General features: G+C 39.4%; 1 protein-coding gene across 2 annotated transcripts in view; it reads left to right on the plus strand.

Moving 5' to 3' along the window:
• sh2b3 (SH2B adaptor protein 3) overlaps window positions 1-13,068 on the plus strand; it is a 55,387-nt gene that overhangs the window by 36,445 nt on the left and 5,874 nt on the right. For both annotated transcript variants that reach the window (XM_037097389.1, XM_037097388.1), the window contains 3 exons: window positions 7,476-7,577; window positions 8,757-8,845; window positions 12,481-12,572. In XM_037097389.1, the coding sequence (XP_036953284.1) occupies window positions 7,476-7,577; window positions 8,757-8,845; window positions 12,481-12,572 (283 nt within the window). The remainder of the gene's footprint in view (window positions 1-7,475; window positions 7,578-8,756; window positions 8,846-12,480; window positions 12,573-13,068) is intronic.

Below are 13,068 nucleotides of genomic sequence, written 5' to 3' on the forward strand. Positions count from 1 at the left end.
TCAGAGGGGTAGAGGAATGTTGAATGTCAGTCAGTTGCGGCCTTGAGAGAGAGGGACCCTGGGAAGATCGTTTTGGACTCCAAACATCCTGTGTGTCACCCGTGTGTGTGGGTGTGTGCACTAAACTGTAGACGTGTTTGTGACTGTGTGGATGAGAGGTTGCTGCATGGGCTGTTGCCATGTCTCAGTTTGTTTGTGAGCTACTTTCATCATCTGTTTATGGCTGTGTAGAGTAAACCTGTGTGAAGCCTTCGTGCTCTAAAATGCTTCCGTTGGTCTGTCTTGTGATTTATGATTTTATTAGGTTTTTTTGGCAGGGATAATGTTCAGTCATCTAAATGTAGTAGTTTAGAGAAGTTTAGTGCTTTAGTAGTACAGTAGTTTGAGTTTTGTTTATTTGGCACTGATTTGCCAACTAAAAAAATGTCTTAATGATTTAATTTTCATAATCATTATTACCATAATTGATTGATTTAGTCTAGAAAATGTCAGAAACAAAACAAATGTCACCACAGTCCATCAACAATCCAGTTTATAAGGGTGTAAGAGAGAAATGCAACAAATCCTCAGATTAGAGATGGTGTGCAGTCACAGTACTTTGTTATTATAGTGAAGATTTCCAAAATTCAAGTATAAAATGATGCAGAAGAATTCTATTACATTTCCGTTTGACCTAACGATCCAACAACAGTCACTATCAATGGGCAATGAGACAGAATTAGCCTTAAATGCTAGTTTGTTGTGCCATTGCGTAGTCATGAAGGCACCTAAAATACAGAGAAAGTTCCACATCTTCAGAAATGTATGCACACAACCTAATAAATCCAGTAAAAAACTGTGTAGTTTCCAGTGTCACCACTAAAAAATGTATTGGTGAATAAGTAATGAAAAACAGTGCAAGGACGTTTGCTTCTCATATTCACAATATCAATCTTGTGTGTGTGTGTGTGATGAACTTGAAACGTAGTAGTGAAAGTTGACTCAGTCTGAAAAGAACAAGGAGTGAAATCTGAAAAGTTGTTACAGGGTCATATTGTTACTGAGAAAGATCCCCATCAGTTTCACTGTTTACATAGATTGAACAGCAGTGCAGCAGCTGAATGTTGTTTATCTGGACGTTTTTGAGTTCCTGTCGATTGCTTTTTTATTTTTTTTTTTACAAAATGTCCTCTTCTATCCCACTTTTAGCCATCAGTGTATTAAATGCAAAGTCATGCTGTGCAGCCAATTATTTTGATTCTAGTTAAGATCTCAAAGTTCGTGAAGTCAACGCCTAATATATTTCCATATAATTGAAATGATGCAACCATTTAAAAACCCTGAGCTCGATTATCTAATGGCTTCAGTGAAGAGCTTAAAAAAGCTGATAAGGAAAATGTGACACTGTGACATCTCAAACTCAGAGCTCTTTAAAGGGGACCTAAAAGGAGATCTTGCAGTTTTTTTATGTCGTGTGTTACTGGTAGAAGTAGGTCATCAACACACATGAACAAGTACCAAATGTTGTGGATAAAGTTCCTGACATGTAAACAGGCCGACCGAGTCATTGAATAAGCTGTAAAACACAGTGTTGTATCAGTGTTATGCTCAGATCCTATGGCTAGTAAGGAAACAAAGTTGTGTCGACAATCTGAATCATCATCTTGAAAAGCTTTTAGAAATAGAAATAAGTGTCCTTATAGTCTCCATCAAAGTGGACGATCCTGACTCACACAACTACCATTACATTTGCTGTGTACAAGGTTCATTTTTACAAGGCAGTTCAGCTCAATTTATTTGGATTAGTAACATTAAAACAACCTCTGCTGAACGAACAGACTGAACCAAACTCCGTTTTAAAAGCAGGTATTTTATGGTAGAGCCATATGTAGTAAAACTGTAGCAACAGGATCGTGAAGACTCTTGTCTGATTTGCCTCTTACGTTTACTCAGTAACTTAATCCCGTGGCCTGAAGTCACAGATCTCTACTTTCAGGAAGTGAAGAAAATCATGAAATCAAATGCATCATAGCATCTTTTAGACATGCTGTCGCTAGTTTTTCACTTTGTTGCCAGCACTGCCACAGTGTTTTTTTTGCCCAAAAGCAGTGGTGGTCTTCCTGGCGCCCAGAAAATGACAGATGCCTGCTTTCCTATATTCCATTTTCCTCTAGTGTGTGATGTCCATTTCTGCTTCTTATGAAGTTTATTTATTCCCCCCTACTGATAAAACACCCATCTCTCTTTCTCATAAGTCACAAATCCATCTATAAGCAGGTTTACCCTCACAGCTTTAAATCATTAGTAAATACAGAGGGCAACATTTTGACATGACGTCCTTGCTCGACCCCTGAAGGAGACTTTAAATGTTAAGATTTTGTTCTGAATTTATTATTAATTATACATTGACGCTATGAGCATGTAGTAACCTTTGTTGTAGATGCGGTACCATTTCAGTGCTCTCACAGCTGCGGGATGAAAACCACAGCTTTAAAAAGGGCCATAGACTCGAGGCCTGCTCTCAAGTAATGCAGTGTGTGGCTTGTGAAAAAGGGGTGCAGAGATTTAATGGAAAGCTTCCCTCTGACTGTGTGTTTACAGACTCATTGTGCTCAGTCTCTGTGGCTATGCCTGAATGTTTTTTCTCTCATTCTGCTCTAATGTGTGTGTGCATGTGTGTTTTCAGTTTGTGTGTCTGGGGGAAGTTACATGATCCTTTCTTTTTGTCAGTCTCTGTAGTAAAGGATCAAGTCTCTAGTCTAGTGGCCACTCCAAAAACCTGTCACTCTCACACCTGCACACCAGGGCGTAGTTCTTGGCAACAATAAAAGTCGGCTGTTGACGGTTGCATTGTTTATTCAGTTTAACATACATCCATGCCCTTAAAGTGACTTTAGATATTCCAATTTGAAGTGATATCTGTGAATAGCTGCTCTTTGGCCTACAGCCATGGACAGATTATGAGACAACAGGCCCCTGGACACAGACTGTAGGCGACCTCAACATCTTTTTGTGGACATTTTGTAACTCTTTGTCGTTGTTTTGCGTCCTTTCATAGATATTTTGTAACTTGTTGTGGTCATTTTGTATATTTTTGTGGTCAGTTGGCATCTTTTTTGCGGTATGTGTCTCTTTGTGGTTGTCACCTTTTAGTTGTTTTACATCACGTTGGATATCTTTTTTGTGGTCATTTTTACATATGTTTTCTTTGTCTTAACCTCATTTGCAGCTCTTTTGGGTATCTTTTTCATGTCCTTAATGGAGATTCTTGACTCTTTGTGGTTGTTTCTTGTTCTTTTATTCATTCTTTCTTTTTTTACGATGATTGTGCCCAATTGTTGTTTCTTACTTCTCTTTATAGTCACTTGCTTGATCCACTTTTAAACACGAACACGTTCACACAGTTCATGAAAGCTCCCAATTTCCCCATAATATGTGAGGGGGTGTTGTTTATGGAAATAATATACATAAAGAATGTGCATGTTGTATATGCAGATTAGAAAATAGAGGAAGAAAAAGGGCGAAGGCCTGCACAGTGTGTGTCTGTTTCTGAATGCGAGACTTCTCTCGGGAGTGTTGCAGACAGTTTGCAGTAATAGGAAATGTGCTGTGAGCTTCAACTCGTTCCCCTGATGAAGTTGATTCACAGAAATCAGCCTGTTATGTTGTTGCTCAACCAGTCAGACATCTGCTGCCTGCCTTTTTTTTCTCTTTTCTTTTTTCCCCCTCCACAGCAACATATGGTTCCTCAAAGATGCTCTTAGTCAGAAACTCATTCACATTCTCACAACAAATTCCTCTCAATGAGTCACTATCAGCTCATATGCGCACACACAAACACACACACGGTTCCAGATCTCATTAGCTTCACACATCCTGTGTAGTTATGTTGTTGATGCTGAAGCTCTTTACTCACATCCTTTATCTACGTCTCTTTGTGCTAGTTTTCACATTATTAATCACTAAATGTTCAAATTGAAGTAAACTGGTTTGTGCTCAAAGTTAAGAGTTGTCAAGTTTGTTGTATGTAGATTAATCTGACAATTTGATTCCCAAGTAAATCAACTATAAACAAAACTGATGGTGACAGCTCTCATTTTCACATGCCTTGTTTGGTTGGACCAGCAGTCAAAAACTGAAATGTTCACTTTCTAATGATGCGAAAACCAAAAAAAGGCAGCATATCTACCCATCTTAAGAGAGTGGTTTGCTTAAAAATTGACGATCAATTATTGAAATCATTTTCTGTCAATCCCCTTATTGATTAATCATGTGATTTTTGCGCTCTGGTTGAATATTTATTCATTCAAAATGAACACAGTAGCTTCTGTGAGAGATGCACCACTGTCATATTTAAGGTTTGATGACAAAAATCTACAGGTATGATTGTGCCATTTTAAATCACAGTGTTACAGGGCTCAGACATTGATGACTGTCAGCCATCGTCGATGGATTATCTACCAGTCCAACCTTACAACATATGACATATTTTTAAAAAACAAAATCACCATCCAACAGAGCTTATTGGTTTACAGACTGCATTTAGGCCAGTGTGGTGTGCCTCTTTTTCTCTCCACACAGACTATTTACCTGCATACAGTCAAAGCCCGCTCAAATGTGATTGGTCAATACTAAACAGACTACAGACAGAAACCAAAACACTTCAGATACCAACCGTTATCTCTTGCTAACAGATTCGGCATCTTTTTTTTTGCTTTAAAATCACATGGCAGATTCCTCAGTGTGCATGAACATGAGGTGTTTTGCAGGGTAGCTGGTCCGTTTTTCACTCTGTATCTGCCTCTGAGAATATGTCGATTGCATCTTTCTCACCCCATCTTTCTACGCAGAACCTGACAAATTTCACCTGAATCTGAAGAAACGCATTTCTCTGAACATCCTGGACTAAAATTCAGCTGTTGCAGCAATTTGGTTGAAGTTCAAGTTTAGTCAGTTCCTTATTCACTGACTCAGATGTCTCTAAATGAGTCATATCCCTCTCATCTCTGCGTCACTCTGCATTTATTGATAATATTAGACACTGTGGTTAAAACAAAGAGCGCTGGGAGCTACGGTGTTCATTCAAGTCACTGGCTAGCTGAGAAGTAGGGGGGTTAATCTATTCTTTTGATGTGTGTGTCTGTGTGTGTGTGTGATTTAACATAGACATTCCTCAGGCTCACACACTGTCACATAGACTCAAACTCATCCGGTGCACAAAGCCCTGGAATCTGTCCTCCCTGCTCTCTCTTGTGCTCCTCATCACTCCCGCTCTCCCGCCCAACGCCGTGTCTTTCACCGTCTCGTCTGTTTCCTTTAGCTGCTTCTGCCGTCTCACGCTACTCACCCCTCCTCCACTTTTTGGTTCTGCTCTCCTGCATGTGTTTGTCCCACTGGGTTTGGTGTTGAACCAATTGTAAGCTTGTTAGTTTCCACTGTGGGTGTGTTTGGGAGAAACCTTATTGTGATTTACATTAATTGCTGCTTGATAGATTTAATCCGGGGCACTTGTTGATATTTATCACCCCCCCATCTGATTATTTCATGATAAAGTAGTTAATTGAGGTTCACCATCAAAATACTTTTTTTCAGAATGTGCACTATTATTATTATTCTTTTCCCACAAAATGCAATTAATGCAATTAATTTGCTGATTATTTCCATGATTAATTAGTTGATTCTTTAGTCTGAAAATTGTCAAACAAATATGAAATATGATGTTTTCAAATCTTCATGTTTTATCATCACTGACAAATAAAAGTTAAAATCTTTACATTTTAGAAGCTGGAATCTGCAAATGTCTGACTTTTTTTTTTGTTGGAAAAATCAAATTGATTATCAAACTTGTGAGCAACTTGTTTTCTTCCCACTGAATAATTGATTAAATCAGCTAATTGTTGATGCTCCACAATCAATAGTTTAGTCGATTACTTGATTAGTTGGATCCAGAATCATCTTTATTTGTCAAATATGTGCACATAAAAAAAGAATAAGAAAGAAATGTAATGTACTTTTTAGAGGAAGATGGAAACAGATGGAATCCCAAAGCTGAACAAAGACTCGCTATAAATAGACACAGAACTATATTGTACACACAAGAAGATGAAAAATAGGTGTGTATACAAATATATGAAAAGGAACAACATGGGGTATTTATATACAAGTCATAGGTAAACAAGATAGATTGTAAACAAATTAAACTTTGGTGAAATGTTAGATTACAAAATGAAAGATGGATGACAGTGTACATGTTAAAGCACATAGTGTATTTGAAACTTTCAAAACACAACATATACATTGTGAACACACATGAAGTTAACATAGTACACTCAGTAAGAGTTGCTGACTCTCTTGTCTCCGCATGTCTCTATCAGCTGTCACCCAGGCTTCATCTCAGTAGTGACTTCTGACCCAAGATGCCACAGGCCTGTACACATGGCTGACCGAGTCATCCATCCGTGTGTGTGTGTGTGTGTGTGTGTGTGTGTGTGTGTGTGTGTGTGTGTGTGTGTGTGTGTTTATGCTTATGCCTGTGGCTGTCTTAGCGCCTGGTCATATCTGAGGGCTCGAAGGCTCCGGATTGCTTTTGTCAGTGACGTATGATTAGTCTGAGTGTGTGTCATTGTTCTTCTGTCCAGCTGGGTTTTTTATCTGCGGTCTTACCTGAAAAAAATATCTCCACATGAGAGCCACCAGGACACCCCTCACATCTCATTTGACACTCTTCACATACACAGTTTGTCTTGGTGGAGCTCTGCCACGAGGGCTCCCATCATATCCTTCTTCCTACGATTCACTGCCTTTTCTGTCACTGATGAAGGCTTCACTGTCAGCGGCACTGAGACTTCACACATATACAGCACGGACACAGATGTGTCTAACACTGGCAGATACTGATACTGCTTTCCAGGCTTCCTGTAGACAAGCTTGTTCCCATTTGTTAGATGTTAAAAAAAAAAGCTGGCATCCGTGTTGCGCACATGCATATCCGTGGTGTACTGTGGTATCTATAGATTAACTGTTAAACTTTAATTACAATGTATTGCAGTGGTGACGCACTCTCATCAGCAGTAAAGCTTTTTTGTTGTTGCAACAGGCAGCTGGCTCGAGCCTCTTTGATGATGTGCAGAGAGATTTTTTTAATTATGTCAGGACATCAGGCTAGAAATGTTACACAAGTTTTATTTCTTTACAGATTAAAAATGCAGAAAAAAGATGCTTTGAGTCATTTATCATCATTAGATTTTCAGTGTACTTCACTGTTTACTGTTTATTTTGGACAATAAAGTTTGTTAATATTTTTCTCCCAAACACTGATATTGAAATCGCCCTGTATCAGTCACGCTCTAAACTTTCCTCCATGTCTCGCTGATAAATACATAATTAGCCAGACTAATAATTAATTTGTACTTTATTTTTTCTGTTTCTGTGTCACGTTTCTTGAGCGTCACATCCGATCTGTCTGACAGTCTTCATGTCTCTGTTGTCTTTTTCAGGCCTCCAGTCCCAAGCTGACGACTCACTGCTCAGATATTCAAGAAGTCCGTCGTTGCAACCGGCTGGAGATGCCAGACAACTTAAACACGTTTGTTTTAAAGGTACAAACAGGTTTTCAACCCTTTTTGTTCTAAAAGGCTGCAGTTATGGTTTACAGCCACAATGCTTACATCTTCAACCCTCAATCCAACATAAAGAGGAAACAGGACAATCATTGTGTCACATCATTTCATAACAAAACTCGCAAAATAGCGTTCTGGTTTAAACTAAAAGGATATTCCACCCAGACTTTGTCTCTTGAGAATCAAACACCCACTAGTTGTGGAATTGAAAGATGGTTGTCATAACTTTGAAGTTTTTTCTCTCCCAAACAGTGGCTTTCACAGCCAAACAGTGATTATAGAGACAGACTGCAACGCGTCACACTCCACCGGAGGGGAAAACAGTCAGCACCACAATATGTAACCAAGGGCTGAACAAGACAAAATGCCTGTAAAAATGTTCAAAAAGCGTCTCGCTTATGTTGTTGTGTGATGAATCAGGCAGAACAGTCACTTTCTGGCTCCAGACAGTCGTTTATTCTGATAACAGCAGATTCATGTTTGGACTCTCTCAGCCAGAGCTGGACAGGATACAGCAGCCTGGAAACAGAATGTTTCATATAAACATAATAAAATAAAAGTGCATTTACCTGATAACAACAGATTTATTTAAGGTCTCTCACAGCCAACTGGCTAGCAAGTTAAACCACATTAATATCATCATGAAAGACATTTGGTACTGAGTTAAGAATCTCTCTTCAACCATTTTCAACTTTTTTGGTTATTATTATCTATTTTCGGACAGCAGTTTATATAACAAGCTCAAAGGTAGGATAATTTGTTCTGCCGAGCACAGATTTTTACAAAATATTAATAACAGATTTTGTTTATAAGTGCCTTTCAAGTCCCACAAGGACAGTTTATAAAGCAAAACAGTAAATACATAAAAAAAGAGGCCATTTAGGAATAAAATGTCTCCACTTTCGTCTTCTTAAAGACTCAGTTTTTAGGTTTGGCAGCTTACAAATATTTCTTTCTTGGTTCCTAACCCTGATGGTTATGTACAACACACAGCAGACGGATGTGACAAGGATACAAAGTCAATGAAGAGCACTGAATTGTTTCAACATTAGAAAATTGCTCTCAATGTGACTTTACCACTTTGTTGCATTTGCGCAGTCTCATCTGGCGTCTGTGTAATGTTGGATGTATGATTTAAAAGCGTGTTTGTCTCTGCAGGTTAATCGAGGTAGTCTGATATTTGAGACGGACAGCGACCAGCAGGTCAGCTCCTGGACCATAGAGCTAAAAGAATGTATCAGCTGCAGGTGAGAAACAGAAACAAATACTTTTGAATTCCCAGAAACCTCAATATTTTAACTCTTTGTCACATTTGATATAACTTATTTAATAATATAATGTTAAAGAAATATTTTGGCTTTTGTGAGGACAACTCAAAGACTGAACTGATTTTCATTTTGAGATTTCTTTGATTGTCCAACTCAAAATATTGTCATGAAATAAATAATTCAGCTCAATCTGACTGAGCCACAGAGTATGCAACAAGAACCGACTCCATGCAGCCCTTTTTTCTTTAGATTCTGAGTGGAAATATTTAACACTTGCACTTTGGCTGTTTTTAGTGTTTGTGGGCGTGCTGGATGTTTACTTGTGCCGAGGTATGTGTTTACAAATGCAAACGTACCTGCTGAAGTGCTCTACAGAGTGAAGTGGGGCTGTGCCTCATTATATTTGGAGTATTCCTGGAAATAATCATTCATCAAAGTCTTCAGTCAACTTAATATTTGCACTAAAGCGTTCAGAGGCAGCACATCTGTTGTGGAGAGTTTTCTGTTTGATGAACTGCAATAAATGAAGTTATGGAATTTAACTGAAGTTTTTATAGATGTAAAAGCTTCAGGGTTGTGCGGAGGTTCTGGTAGTGTAGTGGTCCAGATCCCCCTCTTTTTCCCTTCATTTCCTGTTACCTCTCGACCGTCCACTTTTGGATAAAACTGAAAACTAGCAGAAAAACATAATTATAAACAAAGTAATCCTCAACAGAATCAGGACTTATAAAGTAGCGATGACAGTTCTGGCTACATTCAGCTGTTTTGGCAGATCAGACGATAAGTTACTACAGAAGAGAAATATTATGATAAAGAGTGTCAATAACATTAGTGAAAATTCTCAATTTTTGGCTTGTTGCATTATGATACTGACTCTAAAAGGACATTCTTAACTGAGGAAATGGAATAAGAAAAGAAAGGAAAAACACTGGAAGTCACGGAAGAAGTTAAAGTAGTTGTATCTTTTCATCTCAGTCTGACTTACAGTATAGTTCAGTCAGTATAGTTTTTATCAGCAGACAGTACACCCAAAAAAGCTTTTATAAGTTTGACCCAATGCTTCAGAGTGTACATATCTGAGTGTGTGCATTGTGTGTGTGTTGCTCTGTGAGAGGAAGTGTGGGGGAGGTCTGTGACTTGGGAGAATCTCAGGACCTTTCTCATTTCTGCAGATGTCTGGAATGCTCTTATTCACACACACACACGCACATGAGTCAGTAGTCAGCAGTACAGTGAACACTCATCAAGTGTGGAAGTGAGGTCAAAGTTTGAATTCAGTGTTTATTCAGATGCATCACAAACCACAGGCTTGTCATCCTACATCAAGTATTCTTATTATAACATGGACCGACTGAATACTGATATTCATATTTCATGCTCTTCGTGACAGCATATTCAGTTTTAAAAACATAAATGGTCTTATTATGCTCCCTGGTAGACAAACTGTGTTATTGTGAGGCAGCAGACATATACACCGACACAATATATCTACAATACGATGATATCGTCCCAAATATCAGCTCATATATCTCACCAGCTCTTGTTGCACACACATGAAATTCTTCAAAACTGTCACTCTTCTCTTTGTTTCTAACTCTAACACATTTGTGCTGAGGTCAGAGGGAGGAATGCCATTAACTTAATGTATCTCTCCATATCTGAACTAACTCTGCTCTAAATGCCTCAAACTATGTGCTTGTCAGCATGTTTTAAGGATTCATTCAGACTGACTTTAACCCTGCGCAGCCCCCTCGTTCACCCGAATGGAGTCAGTCCGTCAACACAGCAGGGGCGCCAACGCAGGAGGCACTGACAAAAAAACGTATTGCCGTCATTCAAAACGTTGAACACCATCCACTCGCATAAATGCAAGTACACATTCATGGTGGATTAATGCCATGTTTCTACTGTTTGTGATGAAAGATAAAATAGTAAAACATCCTGTCTGAGTATTATAAACCATTTTGCAGTGTTTTGGCATCTAAATAATCTCTCCACCGCATGAAGTTGCTACTCCAACTGGATTTATTGGATCACATTTCGTGCCTTATCACTACTTTAACAACACACTCCCATTAGCGCAGCCCTGTTTTTGGTCTGATTACCTACTAAAAGCATTTCAGAGCTCCACACACGGACACTTTTCCAACATCTGAATAGGATGATGGCATTCATCAATTTTTCTAGCATCTGGGGAGAACTCAGCAGTGGCCCTAGCCCGATTCCTGTCTGCCGCCCTTTTATGCATGTCTTAGCCTTTCTCTGTCCTCCCCCTTCCTGTCCAACTCTCAGAGGTCTCCTATACCGTCAAAAGTTAAATAACCCAAAACATGATTTCAAAAAAAAAATTTAAGTAACTTTCCAGAAGAACAGTCGCCTGGTGTGCAGAGTTTGAATTTCTCCCCCGAGGCTCTTCTCACAGCTTCTCTCTCTCACTTTATTGTGTCAACAAACTGAGTGCAAAACGTTTTTCACAGAAGATATAATAACATGTCACATTATGAAAAGCACAGGTGTAAATAATAAAATGAAAGATGGTGGACTCCATCGTTAATGCTATTATAACACGTGATTTTCACGCTGAGACAAGTCATGCTGTTATGAAGGACCTTTGTCCTCAAGTGTTGGCCATTGTCCACGCTGTATGATTCATCATGTCGATTCAACAAAAGAGAGATCAGGGAGCCAGGATGATGCTGTGATGCCAGGCTTTTGGGCCAGTTGGAAAGAGTATAAACACTTTTCTCTTTAAGATGTGGTCGGATGTGTAGGTGTAGTTTGTTTTGAGCATACTGAGCCCTTAACCGTAATCCTTGAAGCTTTGCTGACAGCCTGAAATGTAAAGACTTCGTAATCATAAAAGGTGAAGTGACTCTCACGCGGATAGAAGAACAAGAGCCCACATGCACGGGCACACACACATACACACACACACACACACACAGTGAGGAGAAAGGAGACTTGTCTTCCTGTTATTCAGAGCACTGCAAACTCAAGTCAGCACTTTAGCAGGATTTGGTCCGGCTTCCCGCATTAACCTTCCCGTTCTCATCTGCGTATGTACACACATACTCTCTGTATGTCGTGTGTGTGTGTGTGTGTGTGTGTGTGTGTGTGTGTGTGTGTGTGTGTGTGTGTGTGTGTGTGTGTGTGTGTGTGTGTGTGTGTGTGTGTGTGTGTGTGTGTGTGTGCGAGCAATGAAAGAGAAGAACAGTAAGTCTTAGTTCAAATCTGAACTGGTGAACTGGACTCGCTTCCTGTCTGTGCTCGGTGTCTTTGTGTTCCTTCAGCCTGATGTTTCCTCCAGTGTTCACTAGAGCTACCACAATCTCTCTCTCTCACACACACACACACACACACACAGTAAGAGCTCATGCATTTTGGCAACAAAAATATGTTTTTACCACAAAACAGAAAAAAGGATCCTGATTTTGAGCACAAGCAGAGATGAATCTTTTTATAAGTTGGATGGGGAAATGAAAACAGGGAAAAAATGTAATGAAATAATCATGACCTTGAACTGTTTTCCTCCTCAGGTGGCCCGAGATGACAAAAACATACAGTCAAAGTGTTATGGTGTGTGTGTATAATCGTAATCTGCTCTTGTCTTTCAGGTCAGGCAGTGTTGATCTGGAGCCCCTCCCATCTCCAGCTGACAGCTCTGCTCCAGCCAATCACAGAGGGAGTTCAGAGTTGGGGAGTCATAGTAAGTTAGTGAGATGAGGAGATGAAACTACTGTCTTAACAGTCAGGCTGTAGTTGTTTCATCATCTCAGAAATGTCCTCCTCTTCGACATCCTCGTGTGTCGCAGAGATAAGATGTCCACACGTCTGTCCTGGTCTGGGATAAAGTCGGCTCAAACAGTGTCTCTTCTATAAATAAATACAGTTAATATATCAGGTGCAGCCAGTAAGGAGCAGCTTAGCAAGTGCTAAAATCTAGGAACATGGCAACGTGTCTTACATGGTGTTTTAAACAAAGGCGGATGGTAAACTATTACCAAAACTATCATTTCTAAACAGTCATCACAGCGTGTAGACTGACTTCCTGTCGCAAATTTAATTGTCTGAAGTCTGCTGTTTTAGTGTTTTTGTAGTGTAGTTTTTCTGGCCATATATGCATCTCTATCTTCAGAATAGTTAAGTTGTGGGATATCTAACTTTGCTGAACAACACTAAAAAAGGCTATGTGGCGTGCGGGT

The sequence above is a fragment of the Acanthopagrus latus genome, chromosome 5 (assembly GCF_904848185.1).
Source record: "Acanthopagrus latus isolate v.2019 chromosome 5, fAcaLat1.1, whole genome shotgun sequence".
Classification (NCBI taxonomy): domain Eukaryota; kingdom Metazoa; phylum Chordata; class Actinopteri; order Spariformes; family Sparidae; genus Acanthopagrus; species Acanthopagrus latus.